Below are 15276 nucleotides of genomic sequence, written 5' to 3' on the forward strand. Positions count from 1 at the left end.
AGCACGCCTGCTCTTAAAGGGAATGTGAGATGACCCTCTGATTGGTTTATTGCATGTTACGCCCAAACCACACCTAGCTACTTCAGACCCATTTTAGAATTGCGTCGGGCGCAAGAGTCATTTATCCCGCCGGTATCATAGCAACAGCGCCCGAGATCCGCCAACAAAGCTACTTACGTTTCACATTTGATACTTGCGTTTCAGAGCGTTAAAATAGGGCCCTTAATGTTAAGGTCTGAATGGACTCTGCTGATGATGTCATATATACGGTGAATTTGGTTAGTGTGTGTACATCAGTGGAGCTGACTCTGCTGTTGTTGTGATTTGAATGTTCTGATTGTTCTTCTTCACTGGAACCGTTCTCTTCATTTGAGGAAACGTTCAGGTTGTTGAGGTGGACTGTTAGAACTTTAGGAGGAAATCTGGTAGAGACACAATGAAAGCTATGTGTGTGTGTGTGTATGTGTATGTGTGTGTGTGAGTGTGAGTGTGTGTGTGTGTGTGTGTGTGTCTTCAGTGAACTGTATCAGTCTCTGCAGTAGCTTCCAGCTGCAGCAGTCAGTTCAGTTTCTGTTCAGTCTGACTGAGGGAGGTTTTTGTACGACGCTTTTTCACTGTGTGAACACATTCTGACTGTTGATCCAATGATAACTCTGACAGTAATAAACTGCTGCATCTTCAGCCTCAACTCCACTGATGGTCAGAGTGAAGTCAGAGTTTGATCCACTGCCTGAAAATCGACCTGAAATCCCTGATGCTCGCTCATTAGCAAAGTAAATGATCAGTTTAGGAGCTTCTCCATCTCTCTGTTGGTACCAGTGCAAAACGTTTTTCCCACTGTTCGAACCCCAATAAGAAGGCGCTACATAAACTTTTGGGCTGAGCCTACAGCTGATGGAGACGGAGGCTCCCCGAGCAGAGCTCACTGCTCCAGGCTGAGTCACTGTGACCTGACCTCTGGACTCTGAGGATACAGAGACAAAAACATAAAGCAGCATCACGGTTTAGTCGGCTTCATTTCAGAGGGACGGATGTTGATAGAGGAGAGGAGTTTGATTCTCTGGACTTTACCTGTGAAGCAGCAGCAGAGGAGAGTCCAGATGAGGACGGAGATCAGAGTCATGTTTTTGATGAGGAGGATTTCTGGGGCTTCTGTTGTCATGAAGGACAGCTGTCAGTCATCCAGTGTTCAACTCTCAGGACTATAAACTCTCCCAGAGCACTGGAGCATGGTGCTGCTGATGCAAAGTGGCTCTCTATGGAAATGCTCCGACTGACTCCAACAGGGACTTGGATTACTCTGAGGATGCTGTTTCTCTACGGATCAATCACTTTATCACAGGATTGATTCATAATGTGGCAGGAAGCATTTTAATGTGGATTAGACACTAATTGTGGATATATTGCTTTCTTAAACTTTTTCTGTCTGGTTTCATTCATTGCTGGAATTATCAAGTTTACTTTCAGATGAATTTAACAATTAATCTATAAAAAATTGATTCATTCTATACAATTGTGAAAGTGTTTGATACATATAATGTGAAATAGTTAATGCTTAATTAAACAGGAAGTGTGTGTTGTTGAGTGTGTTGTGTTCAGAGTCAGAGAGCCGTGTCTCTCTACAGTGAGAGGTTTTTGTACGACGGATCAATCAGTTTGTATCACTGTGGAGGACTTTTGGTGGAGGAACCAGACTGGATGTTAACTGTAAGTACATTTAACTTCTAAACAAACTCATATTTTATATTGATTTAGTTTGTATTTGATTAAAACAAGCGTTACATTAAGACTTGTGCTGATAGCTGAAATTGAATATTATTGCAGTGATAATTACGTTACTGTGATACAGATACAATTCTCTCTGACAAAGAAAATCACTTGATACCTTTAAAATCTTAATTTTGACAGTTTGTACATTATTGTAACTCATTCTGTTTTTAAATAGTATAAATCTTTATTGAAACCAAAAATTTTATCTAACATTTTTTTCTGTGATAAAATTATGTGTAACATGTTGTTAGAGAGAAAATATTCCTAATTGTTTTAAATTAAATAGTTATGAAATTTCGGCTGAAGAAACCTATTACTACCAAGTGTCTTGAGGGAGTGTTTTATCTGGAAACATTGAATGTTTTACTCAGTCTTACAGACTGATGAATTTAATGACATGTCACTTCACGTTATAACCAATAAATATCATAATACCACAGCTGTCAGGTTAACTACATGTTTGAATATTTCATTTAAGTTGGAAAAAATCATTTTCAGCATTTAAACAGTGTGTGAATAGTGAAGTGTGTGTGTTGTCCCGGTTCAGTAGTGATGCCGGGCGTAAAAGAGGAGAACAAACAACATCGTCTCTTATGAGTTTTGGGTTGAGATAAAAAATGTGAAGATCAACTTAAAGTCTCACACTGGTGCTGGAATTCATTCCATGTTACACTTGATCACTGATATTTATTAATTAAACTAAAGACAGAAACTTTATCTTTAGTTCTGAAACCCGTCTGTTGTCATGGTTCAGCAGCGATGCCTGTCTGTTGCCATGGTTACCAAGCTCAGAGAGGGAAGTGAAACGTTTAAAACCAGTTTCATCCAAACTGCAACGAACGACAGAACCTAACATACAGAAATGAATAATAATAATGAATTTATTCTTAGGGACCGACATATGAATTAAATAGAATAATGTAAAAAGTATGGTGTAATAAGCAAATGCTTCAAACTACAACTCTTTGGTCAGTTTTGAGTATGAACGAGTTAAGATGACAATATAGGGTGACCCTTTTTTACTATTTATGTTACGTATGTGATGTTGTGTATCTATGTGATGGAAATAAACTAATCTAAACTAAACTAAACCAGACAACAGGAAGGAGTTCATTTTGACTTTGTATGACATTTGATCTCTCTCTCTCTCTCTCTCTCTCTCTCTCTCTCTCTCTCTCTCTCTCTCTGCAGTGGGTGATGTGCGCCCCACCCTGACAGTGCTGCCCCCCTCCAGAGAAGAGCTGGAGCAGGGGAAGGCCACCCTCATGTGCCTGGCCAACAAGGGCTTCCCCTCAGACTGGAGTCTGGCCTGGAAGGTGGACGGCAGCAGCAGCAGCAGCAGCAGCAGCTGGGAGGAGAGCAGGAGCCCCGGGGTGCTGGGGAAGGACGGCCACTACAGCTGGAGCAGCACCCTGAGGCTCCCTGCAGACCAGTGGAGGAAGGTGGGCTCTGTGACCTGTGAGGCCACCCAGGGCTCCCAGACTCCGCTCTCAGAGACACTGAGGAGAGACCAGTGTTCCCAGTCCTGAGCTGACTCACTGGCAGGGACTCTGCTACTGGTTTTACTCTGACACTGCTCTCACTCTGCTCTCTGCTACTAGCTCTGGCTTTTATTTCACCTGGTTCAGTAGACACATTTACCAGCTTGTTGCAATGTTTCTATATTATTTCAGTGTTTCCAGATAATAAAGACATTTTCATCAAATTAAGTTTCCATGTTTATTATTATCAAAGTATCTTATTACATCTTTTCTTAATGGTGTCACTGAATTTATGAAATCCTGAAGACAAACTGATCCAATAAACATGTTTTAATGTCTCCATGGTGACTGTAGAAAGACAGTATAGGATTATATAAAACAATGTCTATAATGATAAACCTTTGGAACAAAACTCATGGTCAGAACATTTCAATAATAAATCATCCAATCATCTCTCATTACTGAAGTGTATTTATAGTAAGGACTGTACTATTTTAATTGCTTTAGTTATATCTTATTATTTGAACAAGAGAGAACAGCGTAGAGAGAAATAAAATGAGTGTGATCTGCAGTTCAAACTCTGGAAATATTTATATTCTATTTCTGCAGAAGAACCACAAAGAGAAATAAAAAAACGACAAAAGGAAATAATAAAAATGTTACTGATTTACATACTCCATAAATCATTTTTTTTCAATCGTTTGTTCACCAGAATACCAAACACACAAAATGACTAAAGTATGTTATAGATTTGATCAGTAATTTTGCAACATTTATAAACTTACATGTTTGTAATTTATTTCAACAATGAGTATGTTTGAATTTCTATTAACAATAACCAGATTTGAAATGAATGAATAAATAAATCATTTTTACAGTTTTAGTGTTCATGTGTTATCATACTAAATATTTATTACTAGTTATTACTATTCATACAAGTTATTTAACTTATCAAAGAATTGAAATCATACTTCAACAGAGGTCAGCTTTGACGTGCAGCAGAATGTTTCAAACCCTGTTTTAATGAAGTTAGATAAAGTATATTTAGCGTTAAAGTATTTAAAGTCAATTATTATTAGATATATTTTAGTTTAGTCAAGCTTCTGTTGTTTTAGTTCCAGTGCAGCTGTTGAGTCAGATCAGTTCCTCTCCAGCTGAGGGAGGTTTTTGTACGACGCTTTTTCACTGTGTGAACACACCCTGACTGTTGATGTAATGATAACTCTGACAGTAATAAACTCCTTCATCTGCAGCATCAACTCCACTGATGGTCAGAGTGAAGTCAACTCCGTTCCCTGCTCCACTTCCACTGTATCTGGTGATTGTAGAAACTCTTTCTGATGTTAGTCTGATCAGAAGTTTAGGAGCTTCTCCAGTTTTCTGATGGTACCAGGCCAGGTAGTATCGTGAACCAGAGAAGTTAGTAACTGTTGGATTGGCCTTACAGTCAACAGAAACAGTTTGACCCAGCTGCACTGATTTGGCTGCTGGCTGAGTCAAGACAACATTTTGTCCAACAGACCCTGAGGAGAGAGAAGAGACACTGGACATGAGATGGTGAGGGGGAACTCAGCTCCACTCCAAATGATTTCTACATGACAGAAACATGATTTTCCTCACCCTGAGTGAAGCAGAGGAGAGTCCAGATGAGGACGGAGATCAGAGTCATGTTTTTGATGAGGAGGATTTCTGGGGCTTCTGTTGTCATGAAGGACAGCTGTCAGTCATCCAGTGTTCAACTCTCAGGACTATAAACTCTCCCAGAGCACTGGAGCATGGTGCTGCTGATGCAAAGTGGCTCTCTATGGAAATGCTCCGACTGACTCCAACAGGGACTTGGATTACTCTGAGGATGCTGTTTCTCTACGGATCAATCACTTTATCACAGGATTGATTCATAATGTGGCAGGAAGCATTATAATGTGGATTAGACACTAATTGTGGATATATTGCTTTCTTAAACTTTTTCTGTCTGGTTTCATTCATTGCTGGAATTATCAAGTTTACTTTCAGATGAATTTAACAATAAATCTATAAATATTTGTTTCATTCTGAACAATTGTGAAAGTGTTTGACACGTATAATTTGAAATAGTTAATGCTTAAATAAACAGGAAGTGTGTGTTTGTTGAGTGTGTTGTGTTCAGAGTCAGAGAGCCGTGTCTCTCTACAGTGAGAGGTTTTTGTACGACGGCTCAATCAGTTTGTATCACTGTGGTGGACTTTTGGTGGAGGAACCAGACTGGATGTTAACTGTAAGTACATTTAACTTCTAAACAAACTCATATTTTATATTGATTTAGTTTGTATTTTATTAAAACAAGGTTTACATTAAGACTTGTGCTGATAGCTGAAATTGAATATTATTGCAGTGATAATTACCTTACTGTGATACAGATACAATTCTCTCTGACAAAGAAACTCACTTGATACCTTTAAAATCTTAATTTTGACAGTTTGTACATTATTGTAACTCATTCTGTTTTTAAATAGTATAAATCTTTATTGAAACCAAAAATTTTATCTAACATTTTTTTCTGTGATAAAATTATGTGTAACATGTTGTTAGAGAGAAAATATTCCTAATTGTTTTAAATTAAATAGTTATGAAATTTCGGCTGAAGAAACCTATTACTACCAAGTGTCTTGAGGGAGTGTTTTATCTGGAAACATTGAATGTTTTACTCAGTCTTACAGACTGATGAATTTAATGACATGTCACCTCACGTTATAACCAATAAATATCATAATACCACAGCTGTCAGGTTAACTACATGTTTGAATATTTCATTTAAGTTGGAAAAAATCATTTTCAGCATTTAAACAGTGTGTGAATAGTGAAGTGTGTGTGTTGTCCCGGTTCAGTAGTGATGCCGGGCGTAAAAGAGGAGAACAAACAACATCGTCTCTTATGAGTTTTGGGTTGAGATAAAAAATGTGAAGATCAACTTAAAGTCTCACACTGGTGCTGGAATTCATTCCATGTTACACTTGATCACTGATATTTATTAATTAAACTAAAGAAAGAAACTTTATCTTTAGTTCTGAAACCCGTCTGTTGTCATGGTTCAGCAGTGATGCCTGTCTGTTGCCATGGTTACCGAGCTCAGAGAGGGAAGTGAAACGTTTAAAACCAGTTTCATCCAAACTGCAACGAACGACAGAACCTAACATACAGAAATGAATAATAATAATGAATTTAATAGGACTGATAAGATTCCGAGGGACTAAAATATAAATTAAATTAAATAATGTAAAAAGTATGGTGTAATAAGCAAATGCTTCAAACTACAACTCTGTGGTCAGTTTTGAGTATGAACGAGTTAAGATGATAATATAGGGTGACCCTTTTTTACTATTTATGTTATGTATGTTATGTTGTGTATCTATGTGATGGAAATAAACTAATCTAAACTAAACTAAACCAGACAACAGGAAGGAGTTCATTTTGACTTTGTATGACATTTGATGTCTGTCTCTCTCTCTCTCTCTCTCTCTCTCTCTCTCTCTCTGCAGTGGGTGATGTGCGCCCCACCCTGACGGTGCTGCCCCCCTCCAGAGAAGAGCTGGAGCAGGGGAAGGCCACCCTCATGTGCCTGGCCAACAAGGGCTTCCCCTCAGACTGGAGTCTGGCCTGGAAGGTGGACGGCAGCAGCAGCAGCAGCAGCAGCAGCAGCAGCAGCAGCTGGGAGGAGAGCAGGAGCCCCGGGGTGCTGGGGAAGGACGGCCACTACAGCTGGAGCAGCACCCTGAGGCTCCCTGCAGACCAGTGGAGGAAGGTGGGCTCTGTGACCTGTGAGGCCACCCAGGGCTCCCAGACTCCGCTCTCAGAGACACTGAGGAGAGACCAGTGTTCCCAGTCCTGAGCTGACTCACTGGCAGGGACTCTGCTACTGGTTTTACTCTGACACTGCTCTCACTCTGCTCTCTGCTACTAGCTCTGGCTTTTATTTCACCTGGTTCAGTAGACACATTTACCAGCTTGTTTGACAAGTTTTGGTCAATTTTTCCAAAGTTTTGATCTCATTTTCTGACAATTGTCAGTCTCATTTTTTTGTCCTTGAGTAATTCATCCCTGCTGCAACTGTCCTTTATTTGACATGTACTGACAGCGCTATTTGCCAGCTTGTTGCAGTGTTTCAGTATTATTTCAGTGTTTCCAGATAATAAACACGTTTTCATCAAATCAGTTGTTCCCAATGTTTATTATTATCAAAGTGTCTTATTACATCTTTTCTTAAAGGTGTCACTGACTTATGACTTTATGAATTTTTGAAGACAAACTGATCAAACAAACTTGTTTTAATTTCTCCATGGTGACTGTAGAAAGACAGTATAGGATTATATAAAACAATTTCTATAATGATAAACCTTTGGAAGAAAACTCATGGTCGAAACATTTCAACGATAAATCATCCAATCATCTCTTATTACTTTAGTGTGTTTATAGTAAGGACTGTAATATGTTATTTGCTTTAAGTGTCTCTAAAGAACATTCATTATTATTTAAACAAACTACACAAAGTCTGATAAATATTTTCTAAATCTGAAATTAAAAGCACAACATCATCAGCATGGAGAGAAATAAAATGAGTGTGATCTGCAGTTTAATCTCTGGAAATATTTGCATTAAATGTAAAGATAAGACAAATGGAAATAACTACAAATGACTAAATTATGTTTTAGACATGATTTCTAATTTAACAACATGATTATTTCAACAATAAGTATGTTTGAGTTTCTATGAAAAGTAGTAAGATATAAAATAAATAAATAATACGTTCAGTTTTAGTGTTCATGTGTTATCATACCCTGTGGATTAAATTTATCAAAGAATTGAAATCATACTTTGACAGAGGGAAGGAAATACGCTGGGTGAAAAAACATAAGGACTCCGGGGAGTAAACTCCCCAGAAGCTAGGATTAGTAACAAGCATTTCTCGGACGGGATGCACACAAATGGTAATAGAAAGGGAGAGGAGAGAGCAGCTCAGTGTGTCCAAGGAAGGAAGTCCCCCGGCAGTCTAGAACTATAACAGCGTAACTAAGAGAGACAGGACATAAGGAGAGGTAGCCTGTTCGGGCTTTCAACTCTCCCCTGCCGGATCGGGCTGTGCTGGCCTGCCTCCCTCTACTTTTGTTATATATTATTAATCTAACAATTATGAAGAGAAGCAGCCTATTCATACGCCTGTTCATACTTGTTCTCATTAAATAGGGTAAAAATGTTAACCCTAGATATCACCATGACAATTACTGAGTTGATTACTTACATCAAAATAAATAAAAAAATGTATTACAAGTTTTTTTTAATTGTTTGCTAACATGGGCAAACGTTGCATAATCTAATTATGTATGTCTTAATTTGCATAAATACCACAACAGATCTAAACATTGGGTATAGCCAGGTGAAAATGTCTTGTTGAATCTTGTTGAAATATAACATTGAATGACTTAGGGCCCTATCTTGCACCAGCGCAATCGCCTTTGTACACCGACGCATGTATCATTCCTATTTTGCACCCGACACACAGCAGACTTTTCCCTCCACAGACGCATGTCGGTAAATTAGGGAATGTATTTGCGTTCCTGGGGGCGGTTCAGCGAAAAGAGGAGGGGTGTTCAGGCGCAAGTTCCCATTTATGATAACCATACATTGGCGTGCGCCAGGCAAATTATGAGCCTCCGTCATAATAGCAATCCACCATGGAACAAGCGCGCCTGCTCTTAAAGGGAATGTGAGATGACGCTCTGATTGGTTATTTTCACGTTACACCCAAACCACACCTAGCTACTTCAGACCAACCCATTTTAGATTTGGGTCGGGCGCAAGACTCATTTATCCCGCCAGTATCATAGCAACAGCGCCCAAGACCCGCCCACAAAGCTACTTGCGTTTTGCGTTTGATACTTGCGTTTCAGATCGTTAAAATAGGGCCCTTAATGTTAAGGTCTGAATGGACTCTGCTGATGATGTCATATATACGGTGAATTTGGTTAGTGTGTGTACATCAGTGGAGCTGACTCTGCTGTTGTTGTGATTTGAATGTTCTGATTGTTCTTCTTCACTGGAACTGTTCTCTTCATTTGAGGAAACTTTCAGGTTGTTGAGGTTTAACGTTTGAACTTTAGGAGGAAATCTGGTAGAGACACAAAAAAGATATGCCAAGCTTTGTGTGTGTGTGTGTGTGTGTTTGTGTGTGTGTGTCTTCAGTGAACTGTATCAGTCTCTGCAGTAGCTTCCAGCTGCAGCAGTCAGTTCAGTTTCTGTTCAGTCTGACTGAGGGAGGTTTTTGTACGACGCTTTTTCACTGTGTGAACAACCACTGATCGTTGATCCAATGTAAACTCTGACAGTAATAAACTGCTGCATCTTCAGCCTCAACTCCACTGATGGTCAGAGTGAAGTCAGAGTTTGATCCACTGCCTGAAAAACGATCTGTAATCCCTGATGCTCGCTCATTAACCCAGTAAATGAGCAGTTTAGGAGCTTCTCCATCTCTCTGTTGGTACCAGTGCAAAACGTGTTTCCCACTATCTGAACCCCATCGAGAATCCGTTATAAAAACATCTTGCCTGGTCCTACAGCTGATGGAGACGGAGTCTCCCCGAGCAGAGCTCACTGCTCCAGGCTGAGTCACTGTGACCTGACCTCTGGACTCTGAGGATACAGAGACAAAAACATAAAGCAGCATCACGGTTTAGTCGGCTTCATTTCAGAGGGACGGATGTTGATAGAGGAGAGGAGTTTGATTCTCTGGACTTTACCTGTGAAGCAGCAGCAGAGGAGAGTCCAGATGAGGACGGAGATCAGAGTCATGTTTTTGATGAGGAGGATTTCTGGGGCTTCTGTTGTCATGAAGGACAGCTGTCAGTCATCCAGTGTTCAACTCTCAGGACTATAAACTCTCCCAGAGCACTGGAGCATGGTGCTGCTGATGCAAAGTGGCTCTCTATGGAAATGCTCCGACTGACTCCAACAGGGACTTGGATTACTCTGAGGATGCTGTCATTTTTTTCCGATGAATGACTTTATCCGAAGATTGATTCATAATGTGTCAGGGAGCATTTTAATGTGGATTTGTTTTGAGTTTGATGGACAAACTTCTGTCCTGAATATTTGGTGCACTCAAACTAATTCATACCCCACAAACAAAATCTCCGTCGGACACATTTGAACAAAATCTTTTTTTTATTATTATTTTATTATTTTATTTAACATAATCTTCAATAGAAATGAGATTATAATTATTTACATTTGGCTCAATGCATGATTGTTTTTATTATTAATTTACTGAATGTAATTATTTTTAATAAAAAAGAAATGTATGTTGCTTGTAGATGTGTACTGAACTAAAAGAGTGCCAGGTTTAACTTTTCTGAAAGCTGCCTGTTGTAATGGTTCAGCAGCGATGCCTGTCTGTTGCCATGGTTACTGAGCTCAGAGAGGGAAGTGAAACGTTTAGAGTAAGACAAATATCAACCATTCTGAGGAGGATTAGAAGAGCAAGGACCCTCTGCTGCAACCATCAGATGACTAATTTAATAAAACTACAACAATCCAAAACATTTTCTAAATCTGAAATGAAAAGCATGGTATCGTCATCATAGAGAGAAATAAAATGAGTGTGATCTGCAGTTTAAACTCTGAAAACCTTTACATTCTTTTTCTGCTGAAGAACAATGAAAGCAAATTAAGAGACGACAAAAGAAAATAATTAAAATGTTACAGATTTACATACTCTTATTACTCTTATACTTATAGGCATGATTAGTAATTTTACAACATGAATGAAATTGAATTTTGTAATTTATTTCAACAATGTGTATGTTTGAGTTTCTATAAAAATGGTCGGATACAGTGTAAAATAAATAAATAATATTTATATATTTATACAATAGTTTAAGTGCTCATTTGTTATCATACTCTGTGGATTAAACCTATCAAACAATTGAAATCATACTTCAACAGGGGTCAGCTTTGATGTGCAGCAGAAGGTTTAAAACCCTGCTTTAATGAAAGATTTTAAATTATAACTTTGAGTTAGATAAAGTATATTTAGTATTACAATGTTTAAAGTAAATTATTTTTAGATATATGTTATTGTGGTCAAGCTTCTGTTGTTTTAGTTCCCGTGAAGCTGTTGAGTCCGATCAGTTCCTCTCCAGCTGAGGGAGGTTTTTGTACGACGTGAACACTTCCTGACTGTTGATGTAATGATAACTCTGACAGTAATAAACTCCTTCATCTGCAGCATCAACTCCACTGATGGTCAGAGTGAAGTCAACTCCGTTCCCTGCTCCACTTCCACTGTATCTGGTGATTGTAGAAACTCTTTCTGATGTTAGTCTGATCAGAAGTTTAGGAGCTTCTCCAGTTTTCTGATGGTACCAGGCCAGGTAGTATCGTGAACCAGAGTATTGAGCAACTGTTGGATTGGCTTTACAGTCAACAGAAACAGTTTGACCCAGCTGCACTGATTTGGCTACTGGCTGAGTCAAGACAACATTTTGTCCAACAGACCCTGAGGAGAGAGAAGAGACACTGGACATGAGATGGTGAGGGGGAACTCAGCTCCACTCCAAATGATTTCTACATGACAGAAACATGATTTTCCTCACCCTGAGTGAAGCAGAGGAGAGTCCAGATGAGGACGGAGATCAGAGTCATGTTTTTGATGAGGAGGATTTCTGGGGCTTCTGTTGTCATGAAGGACAGCTGTCAGTCATCCAGTGTTCAACTCTCAGGACTATAAACTCTCCCAGAGCACTGGAGCATGGTGCTGCTGATGCAAAGTGGCTCTCTATGGAAATGCTCCGACTGACTCCAACAGGGACTTGGATTACTCTGAGGATGCTGTTTCTCTACGGATCAATCACTTTATCACAGGATTGATTCATAATGTGGCAGGAAGCATTTTAATGTGGATTTGACTCGATCACTGTGGAGACATTTCTTTTAAGAACTTTGCTTTCTTGTTTCAGTTATTGTTGGAGGGATCAATTTCACTTTCAGAAAAATCTAACAATAAATCTGTAAATATGTGAGCAATTCTTTAAAATTGTTGCAGTTGTCAATAAATATACAGTGAAATAAATTCTTTAAAAAACAGGAAGTGTGTGTTGTTGAGTTTGTTGTGTTCAGAGTCAGAGAGCCGTGTCTCTCTACAGTGAGAGGTTTTTGTACGACGGCTCAATCAGTTTGTATCACTGTGGTACACGTTCGGTGGAGGAACCAGACTGGATGTTGGAAGTAAGTTCAATTTTTGATGTATTTTATTAATTCATGAGCAATGGTTTTGTCTTCTGCAGACATCTAACTCTCTAAAAGCTGAAATATCTGATATTACAAAATGTTTAAAGATTTTTCAAAATTGTGCTACCAACAATCAATATACAGTTTTTTTATCCTAAATTTAAATGACAAATAAAAACATTGTAAGTGTGTGATTGGCAGGAGAAATCTTGTAATCAGATTTTAGAGGACAGAAACTTGAGGACTTGTAGTTTAGGTTTAGTCAGACAAAGTCAGAGAGCCGTGTCTCTCTACAGTGAGAGGTTTTTGTACGACCACTCAGTCAGTTTGGATCACTGTGGTGGACTTTTGGTGGAGGAACCAGACTGGATGTTGGAAGTAAGTTTCTGCTCAAATATTAAATATCTTATCATCAGCTAAAGGTTGAATTTCTGTGATGAACATTTGCAGTAAATTTAAACTCCTATTGGACTCATATAAGTCACTTTATAGACTCAGTTTGAATCTTCATTTGTCTTCTTTAATCTTGAAATTGAACTCAAAAAAGCTTTACCGAACTTCTCTTACCTTAGCGTAATTCAAAATGTTTCAAATGTAGCCTTAATTTCTTAATGCTAAACTGTTTAAAACTAAATTGTGTAAAACAGTGACAATGAAGCTAAAATCTCTGATCTCATAAATTGTCTGATGGTCTTTTTACCTCAGTATGAAATAACTTTGACAGTTTTCTGAGGCTTTTAAATCTGTGTCATGAACATTTTGAATCTGGTCATCAGTCGTTTTATATAGCTGATAATGTCTGATTAACTTTTGCCTTTTGACAGTAAACATTTTTCTATAAATGTACCTGGACTGTGAACAAAATCATAGATGACAGAATATGCATTCAAACTGTATTTACTGTTTTCTTCAAAAAGTATAAAACAAAAAGATTCTCTTTGGTATTTTGAAATTTAAAATCTTTCTCTTTCATGTCCAGTGCAGTTTGATGTATTTCGGGTTATATGAGGACTCTTTCTGTGCTGATATGCATGAGAGGTTTCTTAAAGGGAAGTGAAACAATGTGTGAGTGAGTGACTGGTGGAGCAGAAAAACCATCTGACAGAAACTCCTTAAAGGAAAGATAACCCACTCTCACACAGTAAAGGGGGCGGAGTTGCTGGTGTTTGATTGACAGCTGTGTGCTCCCTGTCCTCTAAGCCAGTGGTTCTCTAACTGTTTTCAGTAATGAACCCTCTTTGAAATATCTTTTCAGCCAAGTACACACTGACCAACAGGAAGCCTTTTTGGTAGAAATAACAGCTATATGAAGAGGTAGTACAATGCTGCACCATCAGTGTTGGATTTACTAAAGAATAACCTAAATGTAAAACACTTAAATGCTATTTTTTAAATGTTCAGAATCCATCACTAATTTCATTCATCTTTCATAGTATAATAATTTTAGGGATTATGCATGTCTGGTAGTTTTTGAATTAACTTTTTCTTTTTAAATGTCCCATACCCCCTGTAGTAACCCTAGTACTCCTAATCCAATTTGGGAAATACTGTTCTGAGCTGATTGGTGTCTCCTAGGTGATGTGCATCCCTCCCTGAACATTTTTTGTGGGGGGGTTTGGCAGTTTTTTTGTGATTTTATTCCACCTTTTCTTTGTTCTTTGGGACATTTGTGTTGTCTTTGTCGACATTTTTGACACTTTTTAAGACTTCTTGGCTCCTTTAAATGTTTTCTTGTATGCTCTTTCCACGTTTATGTTGCTTTATTGGAAGTTTATGACATTTTTTCAAAATTTTTGTCGCTTATTTAGACGTTTGGGTCGTTTATTCTCATGTAGAACATTTTTTAACTCTTTCCACCTCTGCTCCTATAGGTGATTTGCGTCCCACCCTGACGGTGCTGCCCCCCTCCAGAGAAGAGCTGGAGCAGGGGAAGGCCACCCTCATGTGCCTGGCCAACAAGGGCTTCCCCTCAGACTGGAGTCTGGCCTGGAAGGTGGACGGCAGCAGCAGCAGCAGCAGCAGCAGCAGCAGCTGGGAGGAGAGCAGGAGCCCCGGGGTGCTGGGGAAGGACGGCCACTACAGCTGGAGCAGCACCCTGAGGCTCCCTGCAGACCAGTGGAGGAAGGTGGGCTCTGTGACCTGTGAGGCCACCCAGGGCTCCCAGACTCCGCTCTCAGAGACACTGAGGAGAGACCAGTGTTCCCAGTCCTGAGCTGACTCACTGGCAGGGACTCTGCTACTGGTTTTACTCTGACACTGCTCTCACTCTGCTCTCTGCTACTAGCTCTGGCTTTTATTTCACCTGGTTCAGTAGACACATTTACCAGCTTGTTTGACATTTTTGTCAATTTTTCCAAAGTTTTGGTCAAAAACTGTCAGTCTAATCTTTCTGTACTTGAGTACTTAATCACTGCTGTAACTATCTCTGTCTTTTATTTGACGTGTACTGACAGCGCTATTTACCAGCTTGTTGGTGTGTTTCAGTATTATTTCAGTGTTTCCAGATAATAAAGACGTATTCATCAAATCAGCTGTTTCCATTTTTATAATTATCAAAGTGTCTTATTACATCTTTTCTTAATGGTGACACTGACTTTATGAAATCCTGAGGACAAACTGATCCAACAAATTTGTTTTAATTTCTCCATGGTGACTGTAGAAAGACAGTATAGGATTATATAAAACAATGTCTATAATGATAAACCTTTGGAACAAAACTCATGGTCAGAACATTTCAATGATAACTCCTCCAATCATCTCTTATTACTGA

At 38.9% G+C, this 15276-nt stretch overlaps 6 gene segments (V, D, J or C); 3 read left to right on the plus strand and 3 right to left on the minus strand.

Annotated features, from left to right (window-relative positions):
* Nucleotides 1-574: 574 nt before the first annotated feature.
* Nucleotides 575-1123, minus strand: LOC114568732 (immunoglobulin kappa variable 3-20-like). The segment is given in 2 exon segments: nt 575-964; nt 1072-1123. Coding segments are annotated over 2 exon segments (405 nt in total).
* A 231-nt stretch (nt 1124-1354) lies between these two features.
* On the plus strand, nt 1355-3455 carry LOC114568441 (Ig kappa-b4 chain C region-like). The segment is given in 3 exon segments: nt 1355-1366; nt 1656-1707; nt 2962-3455. Coding segments are annotated over 3 exon segments (402 nt in total).
* Nucleotides 3456-4405: 950 nt separating this feature from the next.
* LOC114568730 (immunoglobulin kappa variable 4-1-like) lies at nt 4406-5058 on the minus strand. The segment is given in 2 exon segments: nt 4406-4774; nt 4872-5058. Coding segments are annotated over 2 exon segments (429 nt in total).
* A 340-nt stretch (nt 5059-5398) lies between these two features.
* Nucleotides 5399-7362, plus strand: LOC114568742 (Ig kappa-b4 chain C region-like). The segment is given in 2 exon segments: nt 5399-5505; nt 6767-7362. A coding segment is annotated over 1 exon segment (276 nt).
* A 2196-nt stretch (nt 7363-9558) lies between these two features.
* Nucleotides 9559-11975, minus strand: LOC114568442 (immunoglobulin kappa variable 4-1-like). The segment is given in 3 exon segments: nt 9559-9911; nt 10019-10048; nt 11900-11975. Coding segments are annotated over 3 exon segments (444 nt in total).
* A 52-nt stretch (nt 11976-12027) lies between these two features.
* On the plus strand, nt 12028-15033 carry LOC114568443 (Ig kappa-b4 chain C region-like). The segment is given in 3 exon segments: nt 12028-12046; nt 12426-12503; nt 14378-15033. Coding segments are annotated over 3 exon segments (438 nt in total).
* Nucleotides 15034-15276: the final 243 nt, after the last annotated feature.

This window comes from Perca flavescens, chromosome 14, assembly GCF_004354835.1.
Source record: "Perca flavescens isolate YP-PL-M2 chromosome 14, PFLA_1.0, whole genome shotgun sequence".
Classification (NCBI taxonomy): domain Eukaryota; kingdom Metazoa; phylum Chordata; class Actinopteri; order Perciformes; family Percidae; genus Perca; species Perca flavescens.